A 25,179-nucleotide genomic window follows, 5' to 3' on the forward strand; every position below is an offset into this window, starting at 1 on the left:
ATGCCTTGAAGGGGGTGCCGATTGTTTTGGTCATAGATATTGACAGTGTGCGTGAGCTAATGCGTGTGGAGGCATAAGGGGGGAAAGGGAGAGCCGGAAAAGGCATTCAAGCTGTGAAAAGAAAAAGGTCACGCTTTTGCTGTTTTAAAGCGGCTAAAGCACTGCCACCTTTGACTTGGCCTGCAGATCCATAATCTTGGTTTCCCCCTTTACATCATTTTAAAAATACTTCATATGTTTACGCGCTCCCTTGCTTAGTAACATGCTACATTTGTAGCCCAGCGGTAACGCAGTCCAAAAAATTCAACCTGTAACCGGGTTTATTTGGGAACCACTGTCCGAATCTCGCTGAGCCCTTGTAGTCAAAGATCTCTTGAAGTTCAAGGAGGGTTAGTAGCATTCTACTTTGACGCGTCGCAAGGCGTGCCTAAAGGCTACTCAAAGTGTAGGGAGATTGCGCTCAATTAATTATTGCGCTTAGGTGCCAGAGTGGTTTCACACAGCAGCACTCTCGCCTCTCCCTCCTTGTTTAACGTAACTTTGAGGTAATGTCTTTGGCTGGTGGTATTCACAATGCCTTAAATCGCAGATTCGTCTCATTAACAGTGAAACTCTTATTCTTTTTGCTTTTTGCTCAAATAGATCATCTATCATTTGTTCAATTATGCTGTAGTGGGTATCATACACCTTTCATCACTATCAATCTGCAAAACGAATGTCACCGCCTTGCCATGCTCCCCAATTTGGCGGTTGTGGTGGTTGAGTTTGTTCTGGCTCCGGTGCAGAAGATTCTGCTTTTGCCGCCGCTCGAGTCCTTCTCTTTGTTGGTGTTGCTTTTGACGCAGTGTTGGCAGCTGTGGCGGCCAAAGAAGCTTGCTCCATCTTAGAAGATAAATCTGCCATTTCATCCTGTCTTTGATGAACCCAGCCTGCAACATTCTCACGTAATTCGTGAAGCATTTTCACCATTGCATTATAGAACTTCAGCCCTTCCACCAGATTAGCAGAAATTTCACGATACTTTGCATATCCTAAATCCAACGTTTGCAATGCTTCCTGTCGTTTTTGCATACTTGCATCGACTGTGCGTGCTTGTACAAAAGCTTCATTACGCTCGGCTATTCTATCCAAGATCTCTTGTTGGGATTTCTCACTTGCGATCAATTCTGAGCGCATAGGATCATAAATCGCCAACGAACGTTCAAACAAAGGTTCAAAATGAGCAGATTCAATCACCAAAGGTGCATTTTGTCCGCTTGCAATTATACCCGCTTCACGCATGATATCATTTCGAATATCTTGTCTTTTGGCTTTCGCTTTTGCTTCTTCACAAACACTTGCTCGGCTATCCATCAAATCATCAAGGGCTTCCATTTCAACTCGTAATGCTCGAACAGTTGCGCTTTGTTCACCAGTCATCGAAGTTGCTCTTTTTTGACCGGGAACAAATTTATCCAAAGCATTTTGTCCTTTTGCAAGAATATCGATAATCTCTCTCCACTCCTGCAACTTTTGTTGAACGATTTGATCACTTGAACCTGCTTGTTGTAGCGTTTGACGGTATTCCTCAATTTGACCGTCAAAAGCAGATGCTTGTTGACCATGCCTTTCTGCCATATGAACGGTAGCAGGATGATTGATCGTATTCGGTGCAGGAGCTTGTCGAACAAGATGCACTACCTCATTCCAAACGCCTGCTGCCATCTCTGCCACTCGCCTCACATCCTCACTCAAAGCGTTCAAACGATCCATTCCGCCTTCTGATCGTATCTCGTCCGATTTGCGCATCACTGCAGGAGGCAGACCGATCGGTTGCTCCAGAGCTTGTAGGCTTCCAGGCAAATCGAGCGATTGCAAAGTACTTGTTGCTAAACTGTCAAGCTCTTGTCTCTTCAGTTCGATCTCTTCCCGTACAAGAGAATCTTTCCTTTCGTCGAAAACGCTTATCGCCAAATGCACACCATAAGGCACCAACTCTTGGAACAGAGGTTTGCCAAAGGCGGGACTGGGCGAGTCACGTAAAAATTGGATCGGTTGAGAAATCTCAATTGGAATCTTTGCTTCTACCATCACCACTGCAGGAATAGCAGTAAGTTTTGAAGCTGGCGTTACGGCTTCCAGATAGATCAAATCATTATCTTTCATTGCTCTTGTCAAATTGGCTTGAATGGCGCCTTGAAGCGATTTCAAATCGTTTTGTAATGCGGTAGAAACTCCAGTTCGTGATGCTGCCATAGCCTGTTTCACATGAGATTCGGCAAGCTTTAGTCTTCCCAATTCATCTCCATATCTGTTTGCGCTCAAATCATCGCTACTCTTGCGAAATTGTGCAGCAGCAGCAAAATGCCACTTCTTGATTGTCATGTGATTGATCCATTCCCTTGGCAATTCACAACCTTGAGGAGCTCCGACCTCTAATGGCTCTATCGAGCCACCCGTCTCTGCAAACTCTAAAGCCTGGGAGTATAGCTCAGACACCCTCGATGCTAGTTTAGCAATCGCAACGTCCTTAAGTCTATCGACAACAGCTTTTTGCCAAAAGCATTCTTGAGCTTGAGCCAACATCGCATCTCTCAAACATGCCAACATGGCCGGTTGAAGGTCAGGATCGGAAAAGCGTGCATTCCTTCCGGTAAACAGAGGTCGCAAAAGTGGAACAAGATCACTGATGATATATTGCAAAACGCCTGCTGAAGATTGAAAGAAGGAGATTGCTCGACGAATACTCTCACCTTCAGACCTTGTTTCTTGAGCGCCTAATGTGCTGTATAAAGATGCCAAGGAGAACAGTAGCGCAGCTCTTTCATAATGAAGATTAGGATGAGCGATTATGGAAGATGAACTCGTTGTTTTCGCATAAGATTTTGCTGCTTCTGTTGATACTCCGGGCGAAGCAGGTGGAGATTCATCGGGAACGAGGCTGACGTTGAATAGTGATAATGTTGGTGGAAATGCAATCGTCCACGGAAATGCTAAGTCCAAATCTGGTGGAAATTTGGTTACCATAAAAGCTAGTTGAGCCAAATATTTTTGTGCAGATTCTATATTGGAAACATGTGTATCCATTCGAACGATGTGATCGTGCAATCGTGCAATCTGTTTAAGGTCATCAGTAAATGCATCAGGATGTGTGTCTGTAAAGTGTTCTGCAATATGTGAACGTAAAACTTTGGATAGTGATGATGAACTCAAAGGGGAAGTTTTGGGTGGTATATTGAGCACATTTCGCGGCATTTTGACCCTCTACACCGCTCTGGCGAGAAGTATAATGAGCCAGCAAGATGGTGTGATGATGTTGGAAGGTAGTGGAGGCTATTTTGGTAAATGCTCTTTTGTTTGTGTTGGATGATGGCCTTACGCTTTTAGCCCTTTCTCGCCTATTTCACGCCCTGCACTTCTTTGCTTTGGCGTTTTAAGAAGATTTCACTCTCTTGCGCGTTAAGCAGAGAAATACAAATTGCAATCAACCTTCTTCATCTACTTGCATCCATCTTACTCGGTGTTACAAGAAGAGGAGAGAATCGACATTTGAGCAAGCAAAGCTTTGTAAGACTCAACATCGATCTCGTTTGCCGCCCAAAATGCCGCCTTCCAATTCAAAAGGCAGCAAAATGCTGTCATTAATCCATTATCGACTTAGGATTACACTAAACGATGGCAGACAAATGACAGGACAGCTTTTGGCTTTCGATCAGCATATGAACTTGGTACTTGCGGACACTGAAGAATTCAGAAGGGTGAAATCAAAATCAAAAAAGCGAAAAGCAGCATCACAGCAGGTCAAAGCAGACGGATCAGAAGAGGATGATGACGTTGTTGCTCCTCCTGCACCGGAACAAAAGAGAACATTGGGATTGATCATCTTACGAGGAGAAAGCATCGTAAGCCTGAGTATCGAAGGTCCACCTCCAGCAGAAAAGACAGGACCGCAATCGCAACTCCAACCTGGTCCCGGACGTGGTGTACCGGCTGGAAGAGGAATCGGTTTAGCAGCACCTCCCGGAGCAGTTGCACCACCCACAATGGCAGGCAGACCGATGGCTTATGGAAGACCTCCCCCGCCTATGGGAGCACCTCCAGGAATGCCAGGTATGCCTCCGCCCGGTTTCCCACCCATGGGAATGCGACCGCCTCCCGGTGGATTCCAAGGCCCTCCTCCAGGATTTCCACCTCAAGGACAATATCGACCACCACCACCTGGATATCCTATGCCTCCAAGACCTCAGTGAAAGCTGTTGTTCATCGAATCAAATATTGCAGCTTGCTTTTATTCTTTCTTTCTCCATTTCCAGCCTTGGCCTTCCGTGTATTATGTTTACCCTCCCACTGCTTGTGTTATAAGATGGCCTCAGGGCAATCAAAACGGCAAAAGCTATAATGGCATTAAATTGTACAATGTAGTTACAAGGGACATTTTACAGATGCGAAACTTGAGAGAGAAGGAGATAGTTGATACAAATTGAGATACACGGATGTCCACATCTTCCATGCTACTTCTTTTGTTGTTCTTGATTTTCCTCTGGCATGGATCCGCTATCCTGATCAACTTGATGCAAAGCTGCCATGAACCTGTCAAGCATAAGGAGAAGAGAATGGCATTAGATGGTGATGTATTATAAAATAGAAACATCATTACTCACATTGCTGCTTGATTTGCTCCTAAGCTCTTTATGTATCGTGTTTGACTAGCAGCCGCTCCAAGATGATGTTGAGCATCGACGATATTTCCACTTAATGTTTCTAATTGAGCTGCTAGATGAGCATAATGCCTCTCTTTGGCGGTAGATGTTGCGCTACCGGACATGATATTCAGTCTCCCACACTTTCGAGGGATGGAGATGTTGGTGTTGATCTGGAAAGTCCTTAACAGATGTTTAACGCGTATCGCTCAGTCACTTTCGCGAAGGCTTGCTTGTCTATATGCGTGTAATTTTTAGTGTGCGTGGTGGAGTTAACAGCTCCTTCCTTCTAATTTTAATATCACCATCAAGAGGATACCAGAGTACGATGAATACTACTTTGACAAGGTAGCAATCACACAAAGATGGCCACCGAAAGGTTGCGGAAAAGGCTGGATGACGGTCAAGCTGGCAGATCAAACAATGTGAACGAAAACTTTTGTTTGATCGGTACTCCATTGCCAAGTCTTGATAGCAAAAAACGTGATCCAAACGAGTACAAGCCGATATGGCAACAAGAAGTATATGATGATCAAGGCAGAAGAAGATTTCATGGCGCTTTCACTGGAGGATTCTCTGCTGGTTACTATAATACTGTCGGATCCAAAGAAGGATGGCAACCTAGCACCTTTCGATCTTCACGTAAGGATAAGGAAAGAAGTGGAAACAAATACAAACAGAGCAATGCTGAAGATTTTATGGATGAAGAAGATTTGCAAAGCTACAGAGATGGTAGAGGTGCACTGAAAGCAAATGACGACTTTCTAGGGCAGTCTTCCGCCCAGAATGAGCGCGATGTTGGGAGAGATCCGCTGACGGGACTGCTGGGGATGCAGAGCGAAGAGATGCGAACTAGCAATTCCGAGTCCAACATATCAATTCAGAAAACTTCTCTGGGTACCAGACTTCTGCAGCGAATGGGTTGGAGAGAAGGACAAGGTCTAGGAGCATGGTTGTCATTAGATCGACTTCGAAGGCTGGGGACGCTACTCGGGATACCGGTCAAAGATACCGAAAGAAACGACAGCTCATCGAACCTTTATCCACCTCCTGATACAGCTATGGTGGTACCTTCTTCATCGCATATCGGAACTCAGGGGCTAGGATGGGAGATTGCTGGTCCGCCAAGCACCTTGGCCGAACTGTTGAAAAGAAAACATGGTGATTCGATATCCAATAAGCCACGAGGAGGTTTTGGGATAGGCGCATTGGAAGATGACTCTGATGATGAAGGTGAAGTGTACTCAACAGGACATAGAATACAGGATTCGACCTTAAATCGGAAGGCAAAACAGGCGAAAGGTCAGAGAAGCGAAGGGAGTCAAAAGCACGGAGAGAGTCTTTCTGTTGACCTTGATGAGAAAGAACAGCGAGGAAGGTGGCACGATGGTACTCCGATGATACCTGGTTTCATTCTTTCAGACGAGATGATGGAGGAAAAGAGTGTCTCTGCTAGTATCACCGTGCCGAAAGATTGGCAACCAGATCCCAATCGAGTATGGAAAAATGCCTCATCAGGAAGTGCTGCCTCAACGCAAACGAGCCATGTGCCTCCTAGCACTTCCTCTCATCGTGCTTCCATGTTTGGAGAGGCAAGAATTCCTGGTCCACCGCCATCAATCACTGATTATCTGAGTGAGAAAGATCATGAAAGACTTGAAAAAGCTAAATTGGCAGCCAAGGCTTCAACATCGTCGCAATCAATTACTCCTCCTAGCCGAGATCCAATAATTCCTGAACTGGACCCTGTGGTTGCAAAAGCCGCATTGCAAGGCTTTATTCCGTTTGAAAATGACAAAGACAAGCAGGCTAGGTATCGCACCTATCTTCAAGCCCAAGTCGATCAAGACAAAAGCTTGCGAGCCCCACCTGGTCAATCTATTGAAGAATTCGAGAGGGAACTTCGAGAATTTTCGCGTAGTGCTGCAATCTTCAAACCGATGAATACAATGATGGCAAGTAGATTCGAAACCGCATTGAAGTCAGATCAGTCTAGTGCGAAACAAATGGAACCTGGTTTATACACACCTGCAAACCGACTTGCCTCGAGCACAGAAAAGGCTAAAACAGCAGTTGAAGATAAGGAAAGCCTGATTGAGAATATGACGAGCATACAACGAAATGCCAAAATGGGATTATTCGGACCTGATACAACTCGTGAAACGAAGAAATGGGTTCCGGCAAGGCTATTGTGTAAACGGTTCAATGTTCCGCATCCGTTCCCCCAAGAGATGGCTAATGAGGATGTTGCGTCAACAGGAAGCGAAAACTTTGATGAATTTGGAGAGAGCAAAGAAAGACGCAAAGAGGATGTGACAAAGAATGTCAATGCCAGGTGGGAGGCAAGCAAGAGACAATTGCAACAGTTGGCTGCCAATAGAAATCGGGAGAATGGCTCGAAAGAAGCGGCTTCTGCTGCAGCACATGACGATCCAGGAAATAGCAAAGAGTTCACACCATCAGAGGCCTCAGGAGAAAAAATATCTGACTTTGATCTTGCCAAGGTTGGACTTGGCGAGATGAAAGATGATAAAGACGAAAGCAGCTATGTTAAACCATCAATTGATTTATTCAAATTCATCTTTGCTGAGGGAGAGCAAATGCCAAGCGATGCTGATCGTTTTGCAGAAGAGATGGCAACCGTTGAAGTGCCTTCGAAATTGTTGTTCAAGCCACGAAAGAGACCAGACACTGAGGAAGCAGAAAGCAGCCAGATTGATACAACAGGCAAAAGAAAGAAGTCATCTGATAAAAAGTCTAACAAGAGACAAATTCGTGGCAGCTTGACGTTCAACATGGAAGAAGATGAAGACAATACCGAATTCCAACTCAAGAAGTCAAAAAAATCCCACAGTGATCTTTCAAAGCCTTTTGGAGGAAAACCAAAGGCATCTGATCTTTTCGACGATTAATGTACGAATACAAAGTGTAAGATTAAGGTGATGTTACATGTACAATATGTAGTAATACAAATGGAGGAATGACGTTCTCATGTCTTTCAGACAATCAGAGTGTAGTGCTCTCTGCGGATCTTGTTCCTTCCTCTTGAACCGTTTATGCCAGTTTTTAACTCGCCTTTGAGGAAGCGCTCTGTCATGCACTTGTCCATTTCTGATTCACGTTCAAGGTGATCGGCAAATATTCTGATCAAAGATTGTTGAACAGCATTTTCTAATTGACCTGTTTCATTAGCGAAAAATACTTCACAATCAGATCGACGGGTAGCGACGTGGAAAATTTCTGGCGAATTCTCCCTCCTTTTTCTTTTCTTCTTTGGACGTTGATGTTCAATGCGTACAGTACCGTTTTCGAATAATGTTCTGCCTTCTTTGAATTCATCGCTGGACTTTTCCGGTTCTTTATACTCCGGATCCACTTTTCCTAATGCATCGGCGAACAAGTTGGTGAATTGAATCTTGATTTCGACATTGCGAACGCGATCTCCCGTTTGTGATCGTCTTGCCATTCCTCTCGCATGTTCATATCTTAGTCTTCGTTTGTGCATCAATGTACTTTGCTCTTCAGCGGTGGAAGCACGCGGATGTACAATTCCATTCTGCCTCTCGTATTCGTCTACATCTTTCATTGACACCATCGGGACAGCCCAGCGAATGGTGATCATGTCGAAAGCATCATTGGCATATGCGATCAATTCCGAATGATGCTCTCCGGGAAGGCGAATGTTTTTTAGACCGATCGTCTGCTCTCTGCGACAAACAAATACTTGCAAGTATGTGTGTAGCTTACCTAGGAAGTCCGTCATGCCATTTCGACTCATCAATCCGTCCAATAAATCAAGACCTCCCCTTCTCCGTTCGCTCACCATACCACCATCCTGACCAAGGTATTGCTTGATGAGAGTTTGCAATGGCACAAAGAGAGGAATCGTATGACGGATCAAGCGCACAGCTTCCATTCCATCTTCATCTTCTTCGCTATCAGCATGCGGGAGGTCATCATCATCGTCCCTGGCTTCCATTTCATATCTTGCTTCAAGTTTTCCCGCATCGAGCGCTGAATTTGTAACTTTTGCTTTGTTGTCCAGCAGTTGAGATTGTTTGGCAAAGATCAAATAATAAGGCTCATGAAATCGACCGCGAAAGAAAGTGTCAAGGCGAACGCCTAGACCTAATGAAGATTTCCCAAGCTTAGAACGACCTTCTTCTCTACGCATTTGTCTTTCTCTCCGTCCGATATCGAGATCGATCTCAAATACGGTCCAACCTGCTGTTCTGTGAAGGATACATTTTTCCTCAGCGACGGCTATCCTTTGCGATAGATCTACCAAGGTTTGAGGTAATACTCTTGAATTTGCTTCCACCCATTCTTGCATTTCTTCGGAAGAGGGAATTGTACGTACTCTTTCGATTTCGGCCTTTAAAGATGCATGATTTGAGCGTATCTTTTGCAAATGCTCTTTAAGTTGATCATTTGACATAGCTTGTAGATCCGCTGTACTGTCCGATTCCATATTGTGAAAATTCTTCGGTGTCTAACTTCTAACAGTATTATCTCCCATGCTCGTTGACTCGAACAGTTCAACGTCTCTTTCTTCGATAGTGAGTATCGAACAACTGAAGATGATGGAAGTAGTCCAACCTTGCCTGTTAATCGTATTAGTTTTTTGTGTTGATCTCTTAACGCGAAAAAGACAATCAGCACTTAACACACGCGTTGGTCATTCACAACAGCTAGAAGCCGAACCTATGCTTTTTAAACAGACAAGCAAGCACTGAAAGCTCCACGCATATAAAACAGCAAACGGCACAGCGCAAAAGGGCAATACATACAGCAGAATGCGCTTAACCGCACCTAGAGGCTACCTACAGCCCAAGCCCCTACGAAGTGATCTGTAATTAGATCCATGCATTATGTGTTAAACAGTAACAATTAACACTCGCTTTGATTTGGATTCGATCTTGCTCTTCCATCTATCAAAAACAGCCAGCCAATCTCGATCAAATCAGAGTACTGCATTCATTGGGGAAAAGGAAGATCCTGCCACAAATATCGGGAGAATCATATACAAGACAGACAGGTCAAAGCCGCGATTGAATCGATTTATTGCCCCGACACAAACTCTTTAAAACACTTTGAGGAGCTTATAAAGAAACGCCAATACCACTCTAGAGAGCTCCAATATGATCGCTTAAGTCTTCTCATTTTAAGCCTATTGGCTTACCATCATTCTCACAGACATGACGACTCGACGCAGAGGCGCATCGGATCATACCGAAGTCGCTTTGTCTTCGGAAGTATCGGGTGACACAGATCGTAAGAGTGTCCAACAGAGAGTTATCAAAGAAGATGGAAAAGCAAAAACAAGTCAAGATGGTCATTATGCTCTTTTAAATCCTGCTCCTAATCATCCGCTCTATACAACTTCAGCATCTCCTTCACATCCTTCATTTTCTCCGACACAATCATCTCGCTTGCAAAGAAGGAGAAATGTACGAGAAGCAAGTGAATCTTCAACTTTTGCTTCGTCTTCAAACAACCCAGAAAATGACTTGCCGCGGGGAAAGAGTGATTTTGATCATCCCAAACGTACAGCGCTCGATCGTCTAGAAGGTTGGTTTGGATTAGGTGAAACAGGTCCAGTAGATCGGAAAGATCCATCGACAAGCCATCTTGCACCACCTCCAACTCGTACCAAGGCTCCGTCTAAGCCCAACAAAACCACACGCCTGGTTTTAGTCCACACAGTCTTGGTTACCGATTCTCTAGAAGCTCTGGCATTACGATATAATTCTGACGTGCGAACACTGCGAAAGGCCAACGGATTGTGGCCTGGCGATAGCGTTCAAGTTCGCAAAGAGCTCTATATACCCGTGGATGAAGATGCAGTGCAAACACAAGCAATCGGTACGAATGAGATAGGCATGAACAATGGTATTCAAATACAGCATGCAAATGAGGCATCTAATGGAAAATTAAACCTGCTAAACGGTCCACCGCCAACGCGACATGATCGATCAATGTCATCAACGAGCAGCAGTGCTGCTACATCAACTTCACATCCTCAATCAAGCTCGGCTTTTGGTGCAGGTCTTGGTCTTAGTGGATCCTCAACAGATCTGTCTGCAAATCGAAATTCTCCGGAATTACGACGGGTGCCTATCCAATCCCTTTCACACTTTCCGCCGCCTGGACAGACGCCGACGGGAACAGCAAAAGGGAAAGGATCAGAAGAGCAAGAAGCATTTGGTTATGGGGCTGGCATGAAGCCGGACGAAAATATGGAACCTGGCGAAAGTGGTGTTGAGGATCTGTTGCAGCTGGCTGAGCGTGCAAGGATGCGTGGTACAGATTCTTCTTCTCCTCCTCCTCCCGCGTCCAATATCACAGAGGCAAACGTGAACAGTCTTAAAGGCAAATTGCCAGACTTGGTCAGAAAACAATCGAGAGAAGCAAGCACGGCAGCATCCTCCCCTTCTTTGAGCTCAAAAGCGCTAGACGAAGATTGGAAGCCGAACAAGTATAGGCTAGGTGAGAAGAAGAGACAAGCAAAGCCAAATACGGCCAACGATACCGATGACAATAGAGCTGCACCCGTGGGACCGGCGATGATGGTTGCTGCCCAAAGCAGCTCAACTTCCAACAGACAGAATTACCAAGGATGGAATGATATACCCGAACCACCTCTGAGCAAAACAGCCAAAGGTCAAGTTGCACATGCATATAAGCCAAAGCGAAGGTATCCTCGACCTGGTGTGGTGGCTGGATCAGAAGTATTGGGAAGTGCTTTGTTTGATGATTTGGCAGCCGGTTTACCCGCCAATCCCGGTCCAGCGGCTAATTGGGCACGACCGATCGGCGAAAGTTTGCCTATACCCGCTGAAAGAGCGAAACGAACGGTTTCCGGTAGCTCTAGACAGACAAGTGGTGCTTCAACAGATGCTGGTTGGGGACAATTATTTAGCGATACAGTGAGAGGAAAGATGCGATTAGAAGATGCATTAGAACGTGGATGGGATGATTTGAGAAGCGGATTACTAACGAGTGCCAATGGTACTTTGTTAAACGATGGCAGAAATGGTGGCTATCATACTTTACCTTCCGTTCAAGCTGTTGCATCCGATAGCAGACCTCAAAGGCCGAGTGCAGAGATGGCAAGAGCAGCTTTGGCGGATACAGGTGGATCAAGTGGCGGTCAATCACCGAATCCATCAAATCTCCAACACATCGGGACGAGTAATGCCCATAATCCTTCCTCATCTTCATCTTATGGACTACAAGTGGATTCGGGAACCAGTGCGAGCGTGCGTAGAAGTAGCGGTAAAAGCATGCATGAGCTGGAAGATTTACGGGTTCAAAATGAGACAGATGGCACATGTGCAAAGACATGGTCTGCATCTTCGGCAGCCAAGGCGAGAAATGGAACAACAACATTTGCAGCTGATGATTCTTCATCCGGTCGTTCTACAACGACAACTCGTCGAAACGTTCGCAATGTTGATTGGCTTGGTTGATAGAGAGTCAGTGTCCACACGAACAATGTAGAATAATCTTTTACAATGATAATTGCAGTGCCTCTGAAGTGGGTGATATACATTTGGGATCCAGTTAAGCAATTCTCAGTCTTCCATCTCATAGTTCTTGCATCTCTTCATCGCCATCGGTTAGCTCGAGTGCTTTAGTTGCACTTTTACGTCCTCCCTTTCCTGCACCTCCGCCTTTCTTCCGTCCGCCAGCTGATGCAAGTGATGTATCTGCATCTCCTTCGATTATGGAAGCATCTGTCGGATCTGCAGTAGTGGCGCCTTGCTTCTTGCTTTTGGCAGTCGCTCCTTTGGGCTTTCCTGGCTTCTTACCCTTCGCTTGCACTTCTTCTGCTTGGACATCTTGAATGACTGCATCTGCCTCTGTCTGCTCTTCTACATTTTCTCCACTCTGTGTTGCTCCTTCAGCCTGCTCCTCCTCAACTTCCTCCTCTTCTTCATCGCTATCTTCATCTATCAAAAGACCGACAGCTCTTTGATAATTTTGTTCTTGCAATTCTCTTCGGAATTGGAATGCCTCTTGTGCTTGAATTGGTTCAGGAATAACTTCCTGCAAGAATTCAAATTCTTCTTGTGTATCAACGACTGCAGATAATTCTTTATAACTTGCAATCTTTTTCTTATCAAGTTTTGTTTTTGCAATTAAAGAATCCGTTAAATGTTTTATAAACAATTCCGTCGCAACTGCAATTGTCCAAATTGCATCTTTACTCGTCATTTGAATATCCGGATCAGCTTTTACGATTCTCGATACCCTTGCAAGTGGAAATGTTGGTGGTGGAACATTGATTGATGATCCTGCTCCACCGTTTGATCCATTACCGTTTGCATTTGATCCTCCTTTTCCTTTACCGGTACCCTTTCCTTTTCCGCTACCTTTTCCAGCTGTCGCTTTGCCTGCCTTTTTGTTCGGTGTACTACTACTTGCTTGTGTTTCTGCCTCATTCATCGTAGCATCATCGGTAGGGTTAGCTGAAGGATCTTGCAGCCTGTCAATCTCCTCACTTCCACCCACTGCTTGTGCTGGTTCAGCGTTTGTTAGTTTATCGACATCCATTCTCGAGACTATTTGTTGGAGGAAAGGATGGAAGAGGAGGGTGTTGAATGCCAAATGCCCGCAAGTGCAACACACTCCAAACGTGCTAGCAGCTCACTCAGGCTTGGGAAGAATTTCCTATTCCAACAAGACGCACATTAACCCGTTTACGCGTCGTATATGAGAACGCGTCCAAAGCTCAAACCTCTTTTAAGAGCGACGATAACTTGACATGGTATATATTATTGACAATAGCAAAAAATGCACGTTTAAAACGAGACAAAAAAGGGAAAGGGTAGTTTGTTATATAGTTAAAAGGAATAAAGAAGGTGGTGCAAAAGCGAACGTAATTGATATAAATGAGGGTAAAGTTGACCAGCAGAAAAAGGGTATTGACTTTACTGCTTTTTGTTTGTTTGAGAGAGAGAAAAAAAAATATAAAAGTACAATTGTTCGAAAGAGAAAGAACAATTACCTGGAAGCCGAAATTATAGCACATAAGAAGCAGGTAAAACACCCGTCTTACCTTCTGCATTTCTTGCAAGCCACCAATGTTCATCTTGATCATCCAAAATCCAAATCTTTTCACCTGCATGAACGCCTAATTCACTTTGATGAGTTGCTTCAAACGTATATCGTGCATGTGCTTCGATTCCGTCTAGTTCTTCTTGTTGTTTTGGTGGTTGAGTGGATGATGATGCGATCGCGGCTGCTGCTGCTGTTCCTCCTGCTGCTGCTGGAACACCATTATCTTCTTCTCCAGAATAGTATCTTGAAACACCTGATCGACCCGTCAGTCCATCAGAATGGTATTGACTACTATTAGCAGCATTTCCAGTCTCATCACTATGGCCTTGTGTGCTTGCCAAATAAGCCGCACTTTCACGTTCTCGTCCGTGTCCATGAGAAGTGGCATTTCCTGAACCATGTCCGTGAGAAGTGGCTGCTTCTCCTGAACTATGACCGTGTGAAGTGCTACTTGCACCAACACCTGCAAGTCCAGCCGCTCCTGCTCCAACTGCTGCTCCACCACCAATGGCAGCAGCTGCAGATGTTGAAGGTCCATCGATATCTTTGCCTCCTACATCGTGCATTTGTTCTGATTGATAATCTCCCATTACATTCTCTGTTGCCTTGTTGAGAGTCGCTAATAGAGAAGATGGTCTTCTCTTCTTGCCTTCTGCATTTGATGCTCCGGCTGCCCCTGCTGCAAGTGTATCATCACTTCCATGAACAGGCACAACAACACCGGCATTCTTGTTACGACGACGGCGGAAGAGCAATGCCCAAATGAGACCCAACAATACAAGCAAGAATACGACTCCCAAACCGAGTGCGATAGAAATCAAAATTACTATTCCAACCGGCAAACGGTGCAAATTCATAAAGTTGAGAACTTCAACACTACGAGTAAAGGCGCGAACCACACCTGGCCCACCTCCTGTACGTGTACTGAGCAAGAATGGCGTCCAAGATTGACCATCGAACAAGGCTGTGCTCACATTTCCATACGTTTGCATGTTCAACGCTCCACTAACGACCAACATTCTGTTTGATTCCAATACTGTGTTTTCAGGGTGTGGCTTTGTCAAACCGACAAAAGACAGTTGAGCGATACCAGTCGTAGACTGCAATTCATTGCTACCGAGTGCATTGAACACCATTCCGTCCCATTTTGTCAAGTAAGGAGATGTACCTGAATTTGATCGTCCAGCAACAAAGATGGAGTTTGCGTTGAGATTGTCCACAGATACAGCCGTTGCAGGGCCAGGTGCTTGACCTGGACCTCCACCAACGGTACCCAAAGCAGTCCATTGATCGTTTTGATTATTATCGAACACCCAAGATGCAAGTGCAACTTCACGTCCGGCCATGTTGATGGATCCAGCCAAGACCAGAGTGTTTGCCTTATTACCAGCAAAGTCTAAAGCGGCAATGTTTCCATCAACGCCATTTCCAATACTGATCCACCGTAACATCTTTGAATCCCATTGACAAACGTTTGCACATGGAAGTCCTCCTGCGTTTGTGAATGTACCAGCAACAATCATGGTTGTTGAGCCAGGACGATGACCAATCGCACGAACGCTGAGAACGGTACCAGCTTTTGTTGAAAGAGGTGGAAGGTTATTCCAAGTTGCTTTTCTCAAATCGAAGCTCAAAATACCTCCATCACCACCCGCGTAAAGTGTATCCTTGTCAACGTAAACAGCACGCACGACAGTCAAGTTAGAACCTTCTGGGAATGGTGGGAAGGAGCTTAAGACACGGGATTGTGTATCGTAGATACCCAAGTTCTTTACACCTGATGATGTTGTGAAATTTCCTCCAAGAACGCTCATGTAATTGGTACTGTTGCGTTGCCAGAAAGCGGTACTCAAAATTTCGTTATCGCCTTCTGTGTCCAATGAAGGAGGATCCATTACATCGGCTCGCTTGAACAAAGATGATAATTGCAAGTCGCTCTCGATGGATGATCTTGATTGAAGTGCATTGGAGGCACGGGAAGCCAATTTAGCAATGAACGAACTGTCTCGCTTTCCTTCTTCGTGCTCGTCGTCACGTTTTCCCATCGTGAGCTCACCCAAGCTTCTCCTTCTTGCATTAGGAGCAGCTTTTGCGCCGGATGGGACTGGTCTTGGCTTAGTATTGGTATTGGTGAACTGGAAGTTGTACGTAGTAATGTTGGGATAATTGCCTGCAACTTGGGGGGCTTGAAGTTGAACAGCTGCATCAGCAGGAGTGCTTCCGACGCTTTCAATTTCACCTGCAACGTACGTTCCAGCATCACTAGAACTAACGGCGGACATTGCACCAACGACTGGAAGAGGTTGTGCCACCCACGTCTTTGATGTTGTATCGTACACTCCAATTCCACCAGTTTGATGAGTTCCATTGACCGAATCAAAACCACCAATCACCAACAATTGATCGTTCATCGTTACGATGGAACGCACTACACCGTCTACGCCTGTGCCCAATGAAGCCCAAACGTTGGCTTTGGGATCATAGCGTGCAACATAGCTAATGGCTGTTGTGTTGTCTGCAGTAGCAGAGAAATCACCTCCAACAAACAAGAAACCACCGACTTGTGCAGTTGCATAAACAGGACCGTTCAAGCCTCCTCCAGTAAGACGGGTATAATTTTTGCCTTGTCCAGCATCTTCGTAAGAGACAAGATTTGCGAATCCTGTTGTGTTTGTGACATTTGTGCTAGCAAATTGACCACCAACGAATGTACGAGAGGCCACACTCTGGATTGTGTACACAACATCAGATTCGTTCTTACGAACACCTTCATTATCGAGAGTTACGCCAAAGTAGTCAAGAGCCGTCATGGAGGAGTTGGGCAGCATTCCTGTACCATTGTACAATCCCACAAGTGCTTCTTGTAAAAGTGTGGCATTGCCCTTCAAGCTTGTCGTATTTGCTAGAATTGGGTCTGCAGCGTAAGCCAAGGAGTTGTTATTGGCATTGTTATCAAAGACATTGTATTCAAAAACACCTGTAGCTGAAGCTTGGTAGTACTGATATGTTTCGTTGGAATTGAAGAGTTGCAACGATACACGGTCGGCGTATACCGAGAAACGGTCGCTTCCAGAAGGCTTTGGTGCGTCTTTTGGAATTGTCATTTGAACAACCGGCTTGAAGCCATTGCTTGACTTTTGAACGGGACCACTGAAAATTTGAATCGTTGTATCGTTTGGATTGGTTTGTGGCACTCGGGTCCAATTGCCTGGCTTAGCCAATGTGGTAGCATTGTTGATCAATCTTGCTTGCACATGAGTACGAACGTTGCATTGGTCTCCATCTTGACAGCCTGGCACGAACATATAAGCAGTGTAATTACCATCGTATTGTACATCCAACGTCCACGATACTTGTGCGTCCAAATTGTTGCTCAAGTTGCTAAAGTCATCAGACAACGTAGCAACAGGTTCCAGAGTATTTGTGCTCGACAAGCGAACATTGCTGTAATACCATGCACCTGTATTATTGGTAGTAGAAGTGAATCCTCTAGCGCCCACTGCCTTAGATTGACAAGCACCACGATTGTAGGCTGGATATGCAAATGCAGCGGAACCATCTGTGAGCAACTGCATCAAGTGCAATCCAGCTCCATTGCCGTACCAAGCCGTTGCTGTGAATTGGATACCTGTCAATTGCTTGATACCGTTTTGCAGTCCGTTAGCTGGATTGTTTGTGATTAAGAAGTCTTGGTACGGGATCGCAGCATCATTCGTGAGAGGACAATCGGTTGTACATGTTGCATTCTTCTGTGTTTCTGTATCCAAGTATTGTAGCTCAAGCTGCGTGTTGTCAGGAATAGAAATGATGCCAAACGTCTTTGTACCGCGACCTTCAACAAACGTATTTCCCAATCGGAATGCTCGAGTTGGCAAATTACGGAATGCACGCATGGTCAATCGACCAGTCGTATTATCGGCAAACAAGTACGAATTATTTGCGCCATCATTACCTTGTGGGCAAAGAATTTGAGCTGGATTGGCAAAGGATGCATTTGCAGAAGATGGCCCTCCTTGAAATTCAGTTTGACCGAGCGGCAAAGGTGCATAAGCAATACTTAAAGGCGATGCTGAAGAGTTTGTTCCAGAGATCGAGATATTCTTACCAACAGTCGAGGAGAAGTTTGTCGAAAATGCACCAGCGAAACGAATTGTCGAAGCATTTACACCTTGATCGATTTGAGTGACGGAACCATTCACTCCACCAAAAGGAGCAGGCGCCCAAAGTTTACTGGTATAGTTGTATGTTGCAACAGCTCCCAAGTAGCGAGAGGTATCAGTCACATTGGAAACGTTGGCTGGTTTCACAAACGATCCACCGGCGTAGATGATACTATGCAGGTCGTCACAGTAGAGCGACAAAACTTCTCCGTTCAAACCACCATTCAAATTGTCCCATGCCTTTGCTGTGGGATCGTAAGCTGCAATATTGCTTGCATTTAGTCCTCCTATCTGAGTGAACAATCCACCAACATACACTGTTCGTGGAGCTGTGGATCGCTGGCAGATTGCACGAATACGACCGCCTTGATTGGTTTCATTGATCTTACTCAAAGCACCAGTGTTATCCCGAAAGACGAGTGAGCTTACGTTTGAATTGTATACATTTGATTGATTGTTTGTCGCTAGATCTGGCTTCCAGATTGCTATTCCATCAAATGCACCTGCAACGCCCACATTTCCGAGACCTTGAAAATCGATCGAAGGAAAATCATCAGCTTTGACGGTTGCAATGAAACAAGAGCATAGCAGAAGAAGTGCTCCTAGAGTGATCCATGATCTTCGTTGTTGATGTTGTTGTGAAGCAGGTATTCTGCTTTTTGACCGGACCATGACCGGTGATATATTAAGGGAACCCAGTGCGAGATATTACCGAGAAAGAGAAAGGTGTTAAGCGAATGTGTTTGCAGGTGAGCGTGTGATGTGACGGGAAAAGAAGCAACAACAACACGATTCACTTGTATAGAATGAAATCAAACTTTCCACGAATTGAATATCATCAATCTTGTTTGAAGAAAGTAAAAGATCTGCCTTTGTGCCGGTCAGGAGGGCGTGAAATTGTGTGTTTTTGAATGCGACTTTATTCGTTCGATTGATCGTAATGAGTCTTGATCGCCGTACTGAATCAAGGAAGGTTAATCAATCTTGTGTGTGTTTTCGGATGTTATTTAATTGCTCCCCTTTCGCCTACACGCGCAGCGCGGTTATTGAACTTTTATAGAGAGAGTCGGAGGGTAATGAACAAGCGAAAACGGAATGAAATGATCCTTAGTCGACCTCAAAAATGAATGTGATCAATAGTCGTTCGAACCGGTCTGGGAAGAAGGGGGAGAGGATGAAATGGTGAGATTGTGATGACGATAGGAGAAATGAAGCGGATCAAAAGAGAAAACGTTGCAATATTGATGATGACAATGAAAACTGCCCCCTGCTCGTACTAAGTATACAGGGGGAGAAACAAATAAAAGCATTATCCTAGTCTGTAAAATCAAAACAAGGGTCACTCAAAATAGGACTCTGCGCGCAAGGTGTCAAATACATACAAGATTTGTTTTGTTCTTTTTTATTAGTAGCGGATCCACTGTTGAAATGAAGGTGTATATTATAATTATATTTACGCGTGTGTGCGTGTGTGTATGAGTGCATTATCACTGTCCCGACGCACGCGTAGAAAAGAATAATCTTAACTTTCCGTCTTTCAATAATAGCGTCAATTCTAGCCACACTCAAAAATGGAATTAAAACCTTAAGGAAGAAGTGGACATGTTGGTTTCAGTTTGCAAATACATTAGCTTACCATTTCAATATACTCGGATCATGATTTAGGCGGGTATCATTCGTTAACAGCGGGATAGTATCTTTCAAATCTGTTTTGGCGTAGCAGGAGGAGGACCGTTCCATAAATTGCAATTACATCTTCATCATCACTTTCAATATTTTATTTGAAGGCGCTTTTGCTTCATTTCGATGATGCATTTCTTGGTAACAATGATCAAGACGGGTTCGCTTCAAGCTGAGATCTAAAAAGGGGAATTTAAATAGAAAGGCATTTTATCAGTCAAAAGACGCGAATCAATCAAGCAAAAGAAGCTTCTTCCGAAGAAACAAATGCGCTAAGCCTACATTCCAGAATGATAGATAAAAAGCGCGCAGCGCAGTGCAGTGCAGTTTAACGCCTTGCGGGAGCGGCCTTTCATTTTGAAAATGTCATTTCGATCCTTCTGACAACGGTTCAGAATCATGACATCGATGAACAACTCTGCTCCTTTTCCACGTGATTTAAACACTCTACCCCGCAATCATGACCGTTGAGCTCAACAGGCCATATTTTAAAAACAAAGCATCGTAGGATAGTTGAGCCCAATGAATAGAAGTCTGCAACTTGCACCACTCGCATATGAGAATGGCATACCTCCCGCACCATTTCTTATATGGCACACGTCAATTCTGTTATTCGCGCCTTTCTCTTTGCAAAGGGCGGGGAAGTGTTTGTTGTAGGGGTGGATCCACCTTGCATTTGTTGTGTGGATTTCCCCAGCATAATCCTAGTTTAAACTTGACCACATTATAGCGTGTGTGATTCACACACACACACACGCTTAAAGCCGAAAGAGGCTTTTCTCCTTTTCAACGACCAATTCATGCACAGACAAGCAGGCACAACTTAATTGATTCATTGATTTACTCTTCGGGCAGCCGCCATTGCCGCCGACATTTGATTATCAATTGTGATGATTAACAGTGATTGATCTTAACTTTCATCATATAAACGGCGCATATATTCAGCAATTCTTCCTTTATGGTCAACAAGCATACGCTGACTCAATACAATGTCAAACGGCCTATCGGCCATCTTCAATAGTTCGCCCGAAGATGGTTTCGAAGGAGAAGGAAGTGGAATTTTGATGGATGATAATGGTAGAAATTTATATTCAATCGCAAAGGATAGCCTTGCAGCTCAACAACAACAACAGCAAGAGCCAACCAAAGCAGGAAGAAAGCAAGGTGTAAGTTGTGATGCATGCAAATTTCGTAAAGTACGATGTGATAGAAGATCAAAATTAGAAAACAAAGGAAGGGAAGAGGATGAAAGTCAAATTGCATGTTCAGTTTGCTCACAACATGGTTTACGATGTACATTCACACAATCAGCTCCCAGGAGAAGGCGTGGAAAACGAATCGTCGCAATTCAAAGATCGCAATTGGAAGATTTTGATGATCAATCACAAGCAACACCCGAAACTGATAATAACAATCGAGGGGAATCTTCAAAGTCCGTCACTGACAAAAGAGAAAAAGCAGAACCTCTTTTTGGCTTTGATGTAGAAATTACTGAAGATCAATATCAACCAGATGCTGTTCAACTTGCTGAACGAATTCGGGCAAGAACGTCAAAAACATCAGCGCAGCCAAACAAAGCGCTCACAACAGCACAAAGAGGACTTTTTGGTGTTCGTGGTTTGACAAGAGCATTGCTTGATTCGTGTGTTCGTCAATACTTCAAATATGCTGCACCATGTCAACCAATCTTACATGTGGAAGTATTTTCGGCTCGCTATTCCCTCTTCTTTGCGCTCTTTGAAGAAAATGATGGACAATTACCACTCCCTGTCAAAAGCTTTGATATCGCAGAGGGCTCGCCTTTAAGTGTTCTGCTCATCTTGGCAGTTGGCTGTGTAGGTGCATCTTTTTTGGAAGCACCCATAGCAGCCCCAAGATCACAAGCGAAATTTCGATTGCAAGATCGAATCGCATTACGATTTCAGGAGTTATTGTACGAGAAAGAATTGGTCACGCAACTCACCAATGACGGGACAGATGTTATTGAAGCATGTTATATCATGTCTGATCCTTCTCTCAAGGTTTTAGGTGATGATCCAAAGAATGCACAATTCAATTGGGAAGAAATCATTCGTGCTCCTATTGCCAGTCGTGCATTGTTGGATCCCTTACGCACCAGTCCTTCTTCTGCTGAGGCTGTTGTTCGTTTGGTCTTTACAATGGGATTGAATAGACGTCCAAAACCACGAAAAGATTGTCCAACAGACGATCCGAGAAAATGGATAAGCGGCGGTATATTTATTACGGAATATGAATGTCAAAGAAGGATGAGAATTTTTTGGAGTACATTTATGCAGGATTCATTTCGATCGTTTTCTCAACGAAAGATGGTGAAAATTGGAGATAATGATTATGATTTAGACTTGCCTAGATTTGTTCCACGGCCTGATGGACAATACCTCGGCACAATGATCTATGATCGAACGAATGAAAATGCAACAAAGGATCAAGCTTCAAACGATCCTTATCTAAAAAAGGCTTCGGATTCGAATGCAAAAGCGCCTGCTATGACTTTAGCACCTTCACGTTTTGCAAGATTTGATGCGCTTCATTTGGAAGTTATGCTGCGTCTTGCATTTATCATTCGAACGGTCACCATTCGATTCGTCAGTCCCAGAGCTCAAGGTAGAGGTGTACTGATATCTGACGTAGAAAAGGCCACATCTAGTCTTCAAGCTTGGTGGTCTCAAAGACCATCGGATGTCAGATGGGAACTGCAATCAGAGCCACTTTCGCGTTCTTTACATGAAGGAAAGATTGGCAGTAATAATGCGTTGGCTCTTCGTAGCTGCATAAAGACGCTGTTCTTGGAGTTGTTATATCATGGAAACGTCTTGGGTATTTGGTCAAGTATTAAGGATTATGATATACGATTTGAAGTGGATCTCAACGAAGCTGTTCATCTCTTTGCAGCTCGTTTGGGCTTGGATGATAATAATGCCAACACTAGCGAATCTGTGAGAGAATCGTTGAAAAAATTGCTGGATTCGAGCGGTAACGATGAAGAACGAAAACAGAAAGCAAAAGACGAGATGGACATCCTTGCCGTTAGAAGCTTTAAGAGGATCGCCTTTGTCGCCAAAGAGGCAGCTTTACTGGGAATCATACGAGCGAATCGCGGTGTGATGTTAAATGTTTGTACTGCATATGCTGTTTGGGGTTGTAATCTTGCTAAGAAGATAGCCGAAACTGGACAAAGCTATGGATTACAAGTACCGACTGACAGACATCCAGTAGAATATACTTTTGCGATCGTGAACGATATCTTATTTGCCATGGCTTCGATTGATTCTTACGAATCAGCTTTTGAAATCGTTCGTCAAATCACAGGATTGTTCAAAATGAGTCAAGGCGAAGCCAAAGAAACGGCAAAAATTGACTTTCCCATGTTCACAGGCCGGAATGCGGTCTTTGATCATTTGCTTGAGCTTCGTCAAGTGGCCGGTAGAGCGGGTACGGAAAGCTCTCAATACGTACAGACAAAACCAAACTTTCATCATTTCTATCACGAAGAAAGGAAAGAAGACAATGCAGCAAAAGGCAGCAATACTCAAAATACCAACAAGAGCAGCGTCAGCACAGGAAGGGAATCTACCCTTTCGCCACAACAATCCAGCAACTTAACCTCGCCCTCTGATGTCTCACAGATGGACATCGATGAGGTGATGCAATTGGCCAGAGCAGCTCTGCCGGAAGGCTATGAGGGAGAACAAAGGCAGACTTCCTACAATGCTCAATTCATGCCCATATCAAGTGGAACCATGCCCGGCACATTGCATAACTCGAACCCCATAACTTCTCCTCGTCAGCTTTATGGGCCAAGCTTGGAATTGGATCTGATGTCAATCACCGGTATGGACTCATCATGGTTGCAGAATTACCTTCAAAGAGAAGATGGTATTACACTCACTCAACCTTCTACACATAATCCGTATACTTCGTACGATCAAAATGCAACTCAGTTGTCACCCTCAAATCTGCAGCAGCAACAAAACTTACCGGTCTCATCATACGGGCCATCAACATCACATCAGATCCCCTCGGTACTTTCGATGCCTGCCCAACAAAATTTAATGCAATCCATTCCTCAACAGCACGCACCGACATCTTTCCAATCACAAAATACCGTACAACCAACAAGTTCTGCATTCGGGTATGTGCCTGAGAATGTACATCATCCACCGCATGGCCATCCTGCCGGGTTAGAAGCTCAATGGGAACAGCTGATGGCAAACGCCGGTGATGCACAAATTTGGGCAGAATCACAATGGCAAGGCTTCTCCTTTGTAGACCCAAATCAACCCCCTAAGTTTTAAAAGCTTTCCCCTTCCCATGATCTATTATTCTATTCTTTTTTCTTCTTTTCTGTATTCTTACTGTAGCTGTATTAATATGCAATGTTGTCAGTTTTTGTCTTAGTATGAGATTCGGTCGTAATTCTAAGTTGGTATACTACATTGAGGATCTAGTTCGATACACTAAGCTCTACTTCGTTTGGATCGTGTCGGTCCTGCGGCTGACGATCTAGAAAAAGAAGTCAGCTTTCAGAAGCAGTGGAAATGTACTAGCACATCCTTTAGACTCACTTTTTCTTCCGTAACGCCACAGGATCGTCCTCCATTTCTACATCAGTATTGAATCGATCGCTACCCATTCTATCGTATAGCCTCGAAGCCGGATATGCAGAACCATGTGAGGTGGCACTGTTTGGATTATTGGCAAGGTGCAAGAGCGTACTTTCAATCTTTGCATCAGATTCGGATCGATCTTTTGCTTTATCTTCGTCATGTTGACGTGCTTCAGCAATACGTTCAGAAAGCGAATGTAAAATGCCCAAAGTTTGTTCTTGCCAATCATGCAGAGCAGCCGAAAGATTCGCAACTTCTTCTACTTGAACATCTCTACCCATCACACTTTCCACTTCTACACGTTGACGTGATTGATCTAAACGAGCAGAAATGATGCCTGCATAGATTGCATCAATGATCAAATCTTCCAATTTACGCATCGTGGGAGGATGAATTTGTTGCAATTGAACAGCTAAATCGGATGAGAAAGGGATGCTTGTGCTCTGTCCGGCAGAGTTAGCTGATCCTTGCAAGCCAAACTGCTCAAGAAGCAAGCTGTACGATAAATTCCTATTCTTGGATCCCAATGAGATTAATGTCAGATGTCGCAACTTTTCCTCTTGTGCTTCATTAAGCGTTGGATATGTACCCGGTGCTGCGTTACGATATTGAATGAATGTGCCATACGCAAACAGCTGCAAAAGTCTGTAACTCTTGACGTATTCTTCTTGTTGGGCTAATGCTTGTATGCCATCAAAGTCCAATAATTCAGAGAATACATAACAGCCAGGTGCTGAGGTAACCTCTGTGATCAATTTCGCAGCAGCAGCATTCTTGGCTGATTTTGCCAGTAGAAGATAAGGCTCCAAGCGTGCCAGAGATTGCGTACTTGCTCCTATGGACATCTTTGTATGAGTTGAAGTGATGGTGATCGGAGTGTAGAAAGAGGTGATTGTCGTAATGCCAATCAAGTTTCAATCTATCTAGATGGCTCGAGCGTACGGCGCCGGCGCGTATGTTTTCGTT

At 44.4% G+C, this 25,179-nt stretch overlaps 10 protein-coding genes across 10 annotated transcripts; 4 read left to right on the forward strand and 6 right to left on the reverse strand.

Annotated features, from left to right (window-relative positions):
* Positions 1 to 632: 632 nt before the first annotated feature.
* Positions 633 to 3,326, reverse strand: FA14DRAFT_170631 (BRO1-domain-containing protein). The gene has a single exon (XM_025500285.1). The coding sequence runs from the start codon at positions 3,232 to 3,234 to the stop codon at positions 700 to 702; it is 2,535 nt and encodes an 844-aa protein (XP_025358167.1). The 5' UTR covers positions 3,235 to 3,326; the 3' UTR covers positions 633 to 699.
* Positions 3,327 to 3,477: 151 nt separating this feature from the next.
* FA14DRAFT_159711 (Sm-like ribonucleo protein) lies at positions 3,478 to 4,567 on the forward strand. Its single transcript, XM_025498341.1, has one exon. The coding sequence runs from the start codon at positions 3,582 to 3,584 to the stop codon at positions 4,227 to 4,229; it is 648 nt and encodes a 215-aa protein (XP_025358168.1). The 5' UTR covers positions 3,478 to 3,581; the 3' UTR covers positions 4,230 to 4,567.
* FA14DRAFT_105053 (uncharacterized protein) lies at positions 4,527 to 4,804 on the reverse strand (the record flags this gene model as incomplete). The annotated part of the gene is made up of 2 exons (XM_025495726.1): positions 4,527 to 4,569; positions 4,641 to 4,804. Coding segments are annotated over 2 exons (207 nt in total), but the record flags the coding sequence as incomplete, so codon positions are not given.
* Positions 4,805 to 4,984: 180 nt separating this feature from the next.
* Positions 4,985 to 7,667, forward strand: FA14DRAFT_159713 (DUF1604-domain-containing protein). Its single transcript, XM_025498342.1, has one exon. The coding sequence runs from the start codon at positions 5,045 to 5,047 to the stop codon at positions 7,589 to 7,591; it is 2,547 nt and encodes an 848-aa protein (XP_025358170.1). The 5' UTR covers positions 4,985 to 5,044; the 3' UTR covers positions 7,592 to 7,667.
* On the reverse strand, positions 7,573 to 9,378 carry FA14DRAFT_20027 (uncharacterized protein). The gene has a single exon (XM_025501992.1). The coding sequence runs from the start codon at positions 9,148 to 9,150 to the stop codon at positions 7,678 to 7,680; it is 1,473 nt and encodes a 490-aa protein (XP_025358171.1). The 5' UTR covers positions 9,151 to 9,378; the 3' UTR covers positions 7,573 to 7,677.
* An 89-nt stretch (positions 9,379 to 9,467) lies between these two features.
* FA14DRAFT_170635 (uncharacterized protein) lies at positions 9,468 to 12,613 on the forward strand. Its single transcript, XM_025500286.1, has one exon. It carries the CDS (start codon positions 9,878 to 9,880, stop codon positions 12,149 to 12,151), a length of 2,274 nt encoding a protein of 757 aa, XP_025358172.1. The 5' UTR covers positions 9,468 to 9,877; the 3' UTR covers positions 12,152 to 12,613.
* Positions 12,614 to 12,665: 52 nt separating this feature from the next.
* On the reverse strand, positions 12,666 to 12,950 carry FA14DRAFT_114462 (histone-fold-containing protein; the record flags this gene model as incomplete). Its single annotated transcript, XM_025496055.1, has 1 exon — positions 12,666 to 12,950. A coding segment is annotated over one exon (285 nt), but the record flags the coding sequence as incomplete, so codon positions are not given.
* A 493-nt stretch (positions 12,951 to 13,443) lies between these two features.
* Positions 13,444 to 19,509, reverse strand: FA14DRAFT_187922 (uncharacterized protein; the record flags this gene model as incomplete). Its single annotated transcript, XM_025501628.1, has 2 exons — positions 13,444 to 18,560; positions 19,490 to 19,509. 2 exons carry the CDS (start codon positions 19,507 to 19,509, stop codon positions 13,706 to 13,708), a joined length of 4,875 nt encoding a protein of 1,624 aa, XP_025358174.1. The 3' UTR covers positions 13,444 to 13,705.
* An 882-nt stretch (positions 19,510 to 20,391) lies between these two features.
* FA14DRAFT_187923 (uncharacterized protein) lies at positions 20,392 to 23,992 on the forward strand. Its single transcript, XM_025501629.1, has one exon. The coding sequence runs from the start codon at positions 20,575 to 20,577 to the stop codon at positions 23,899 to 23,901; it is 3,327 nt and encodes a 1,108-aa protein (XP_025358175.1). The 5' UTR covers positions 20,392 to 20,574; the 3' UTR covers positions 23,902 to 23,992.
* FA14DRAFT_159714 (uncharacterized protein) lies at positions 23,988 to 25,091 on the reverse strand. The gene is made up of 2 exons (XM_025498343.1): positions 24,172 to 25,091; positions 23,988 to 24,109 (listed from the first exon to the last, which is right to left on the reverse strand). Exons 1-2 carry the CDS (start codon positions 25,056 to 25,058, stop codon positions 24,064 to 24,066), a joined length of 933 nt encoding a protein of 310 aa, XP_025358176.1. The 5' UTR covers positions 25,059 to 25,091; the 3' UTR covers positions 23,988 to 24,063.
* Between the last annotated feature and the right edge of the window lie 88 nt (positions 25,092 to 25,179).

The sequence above is a fragment of the Meira miltonrushii genome, assembly GCF_003144205.1.
Source record: "Meira miltonrushii strain MCA 3882 unplaced genomic scaffold FA14scaffold_1, whole genome shotgun sequence".
In the NCBI taxonomy this organism is placed as follows: domain Eukaryota; kingdom Fungi; phylum Basidiomycota; class Exobasidiomycetes; order Exobasidiales; family Brachybasidiaceae; genus Meira; species Meira miltonrushii.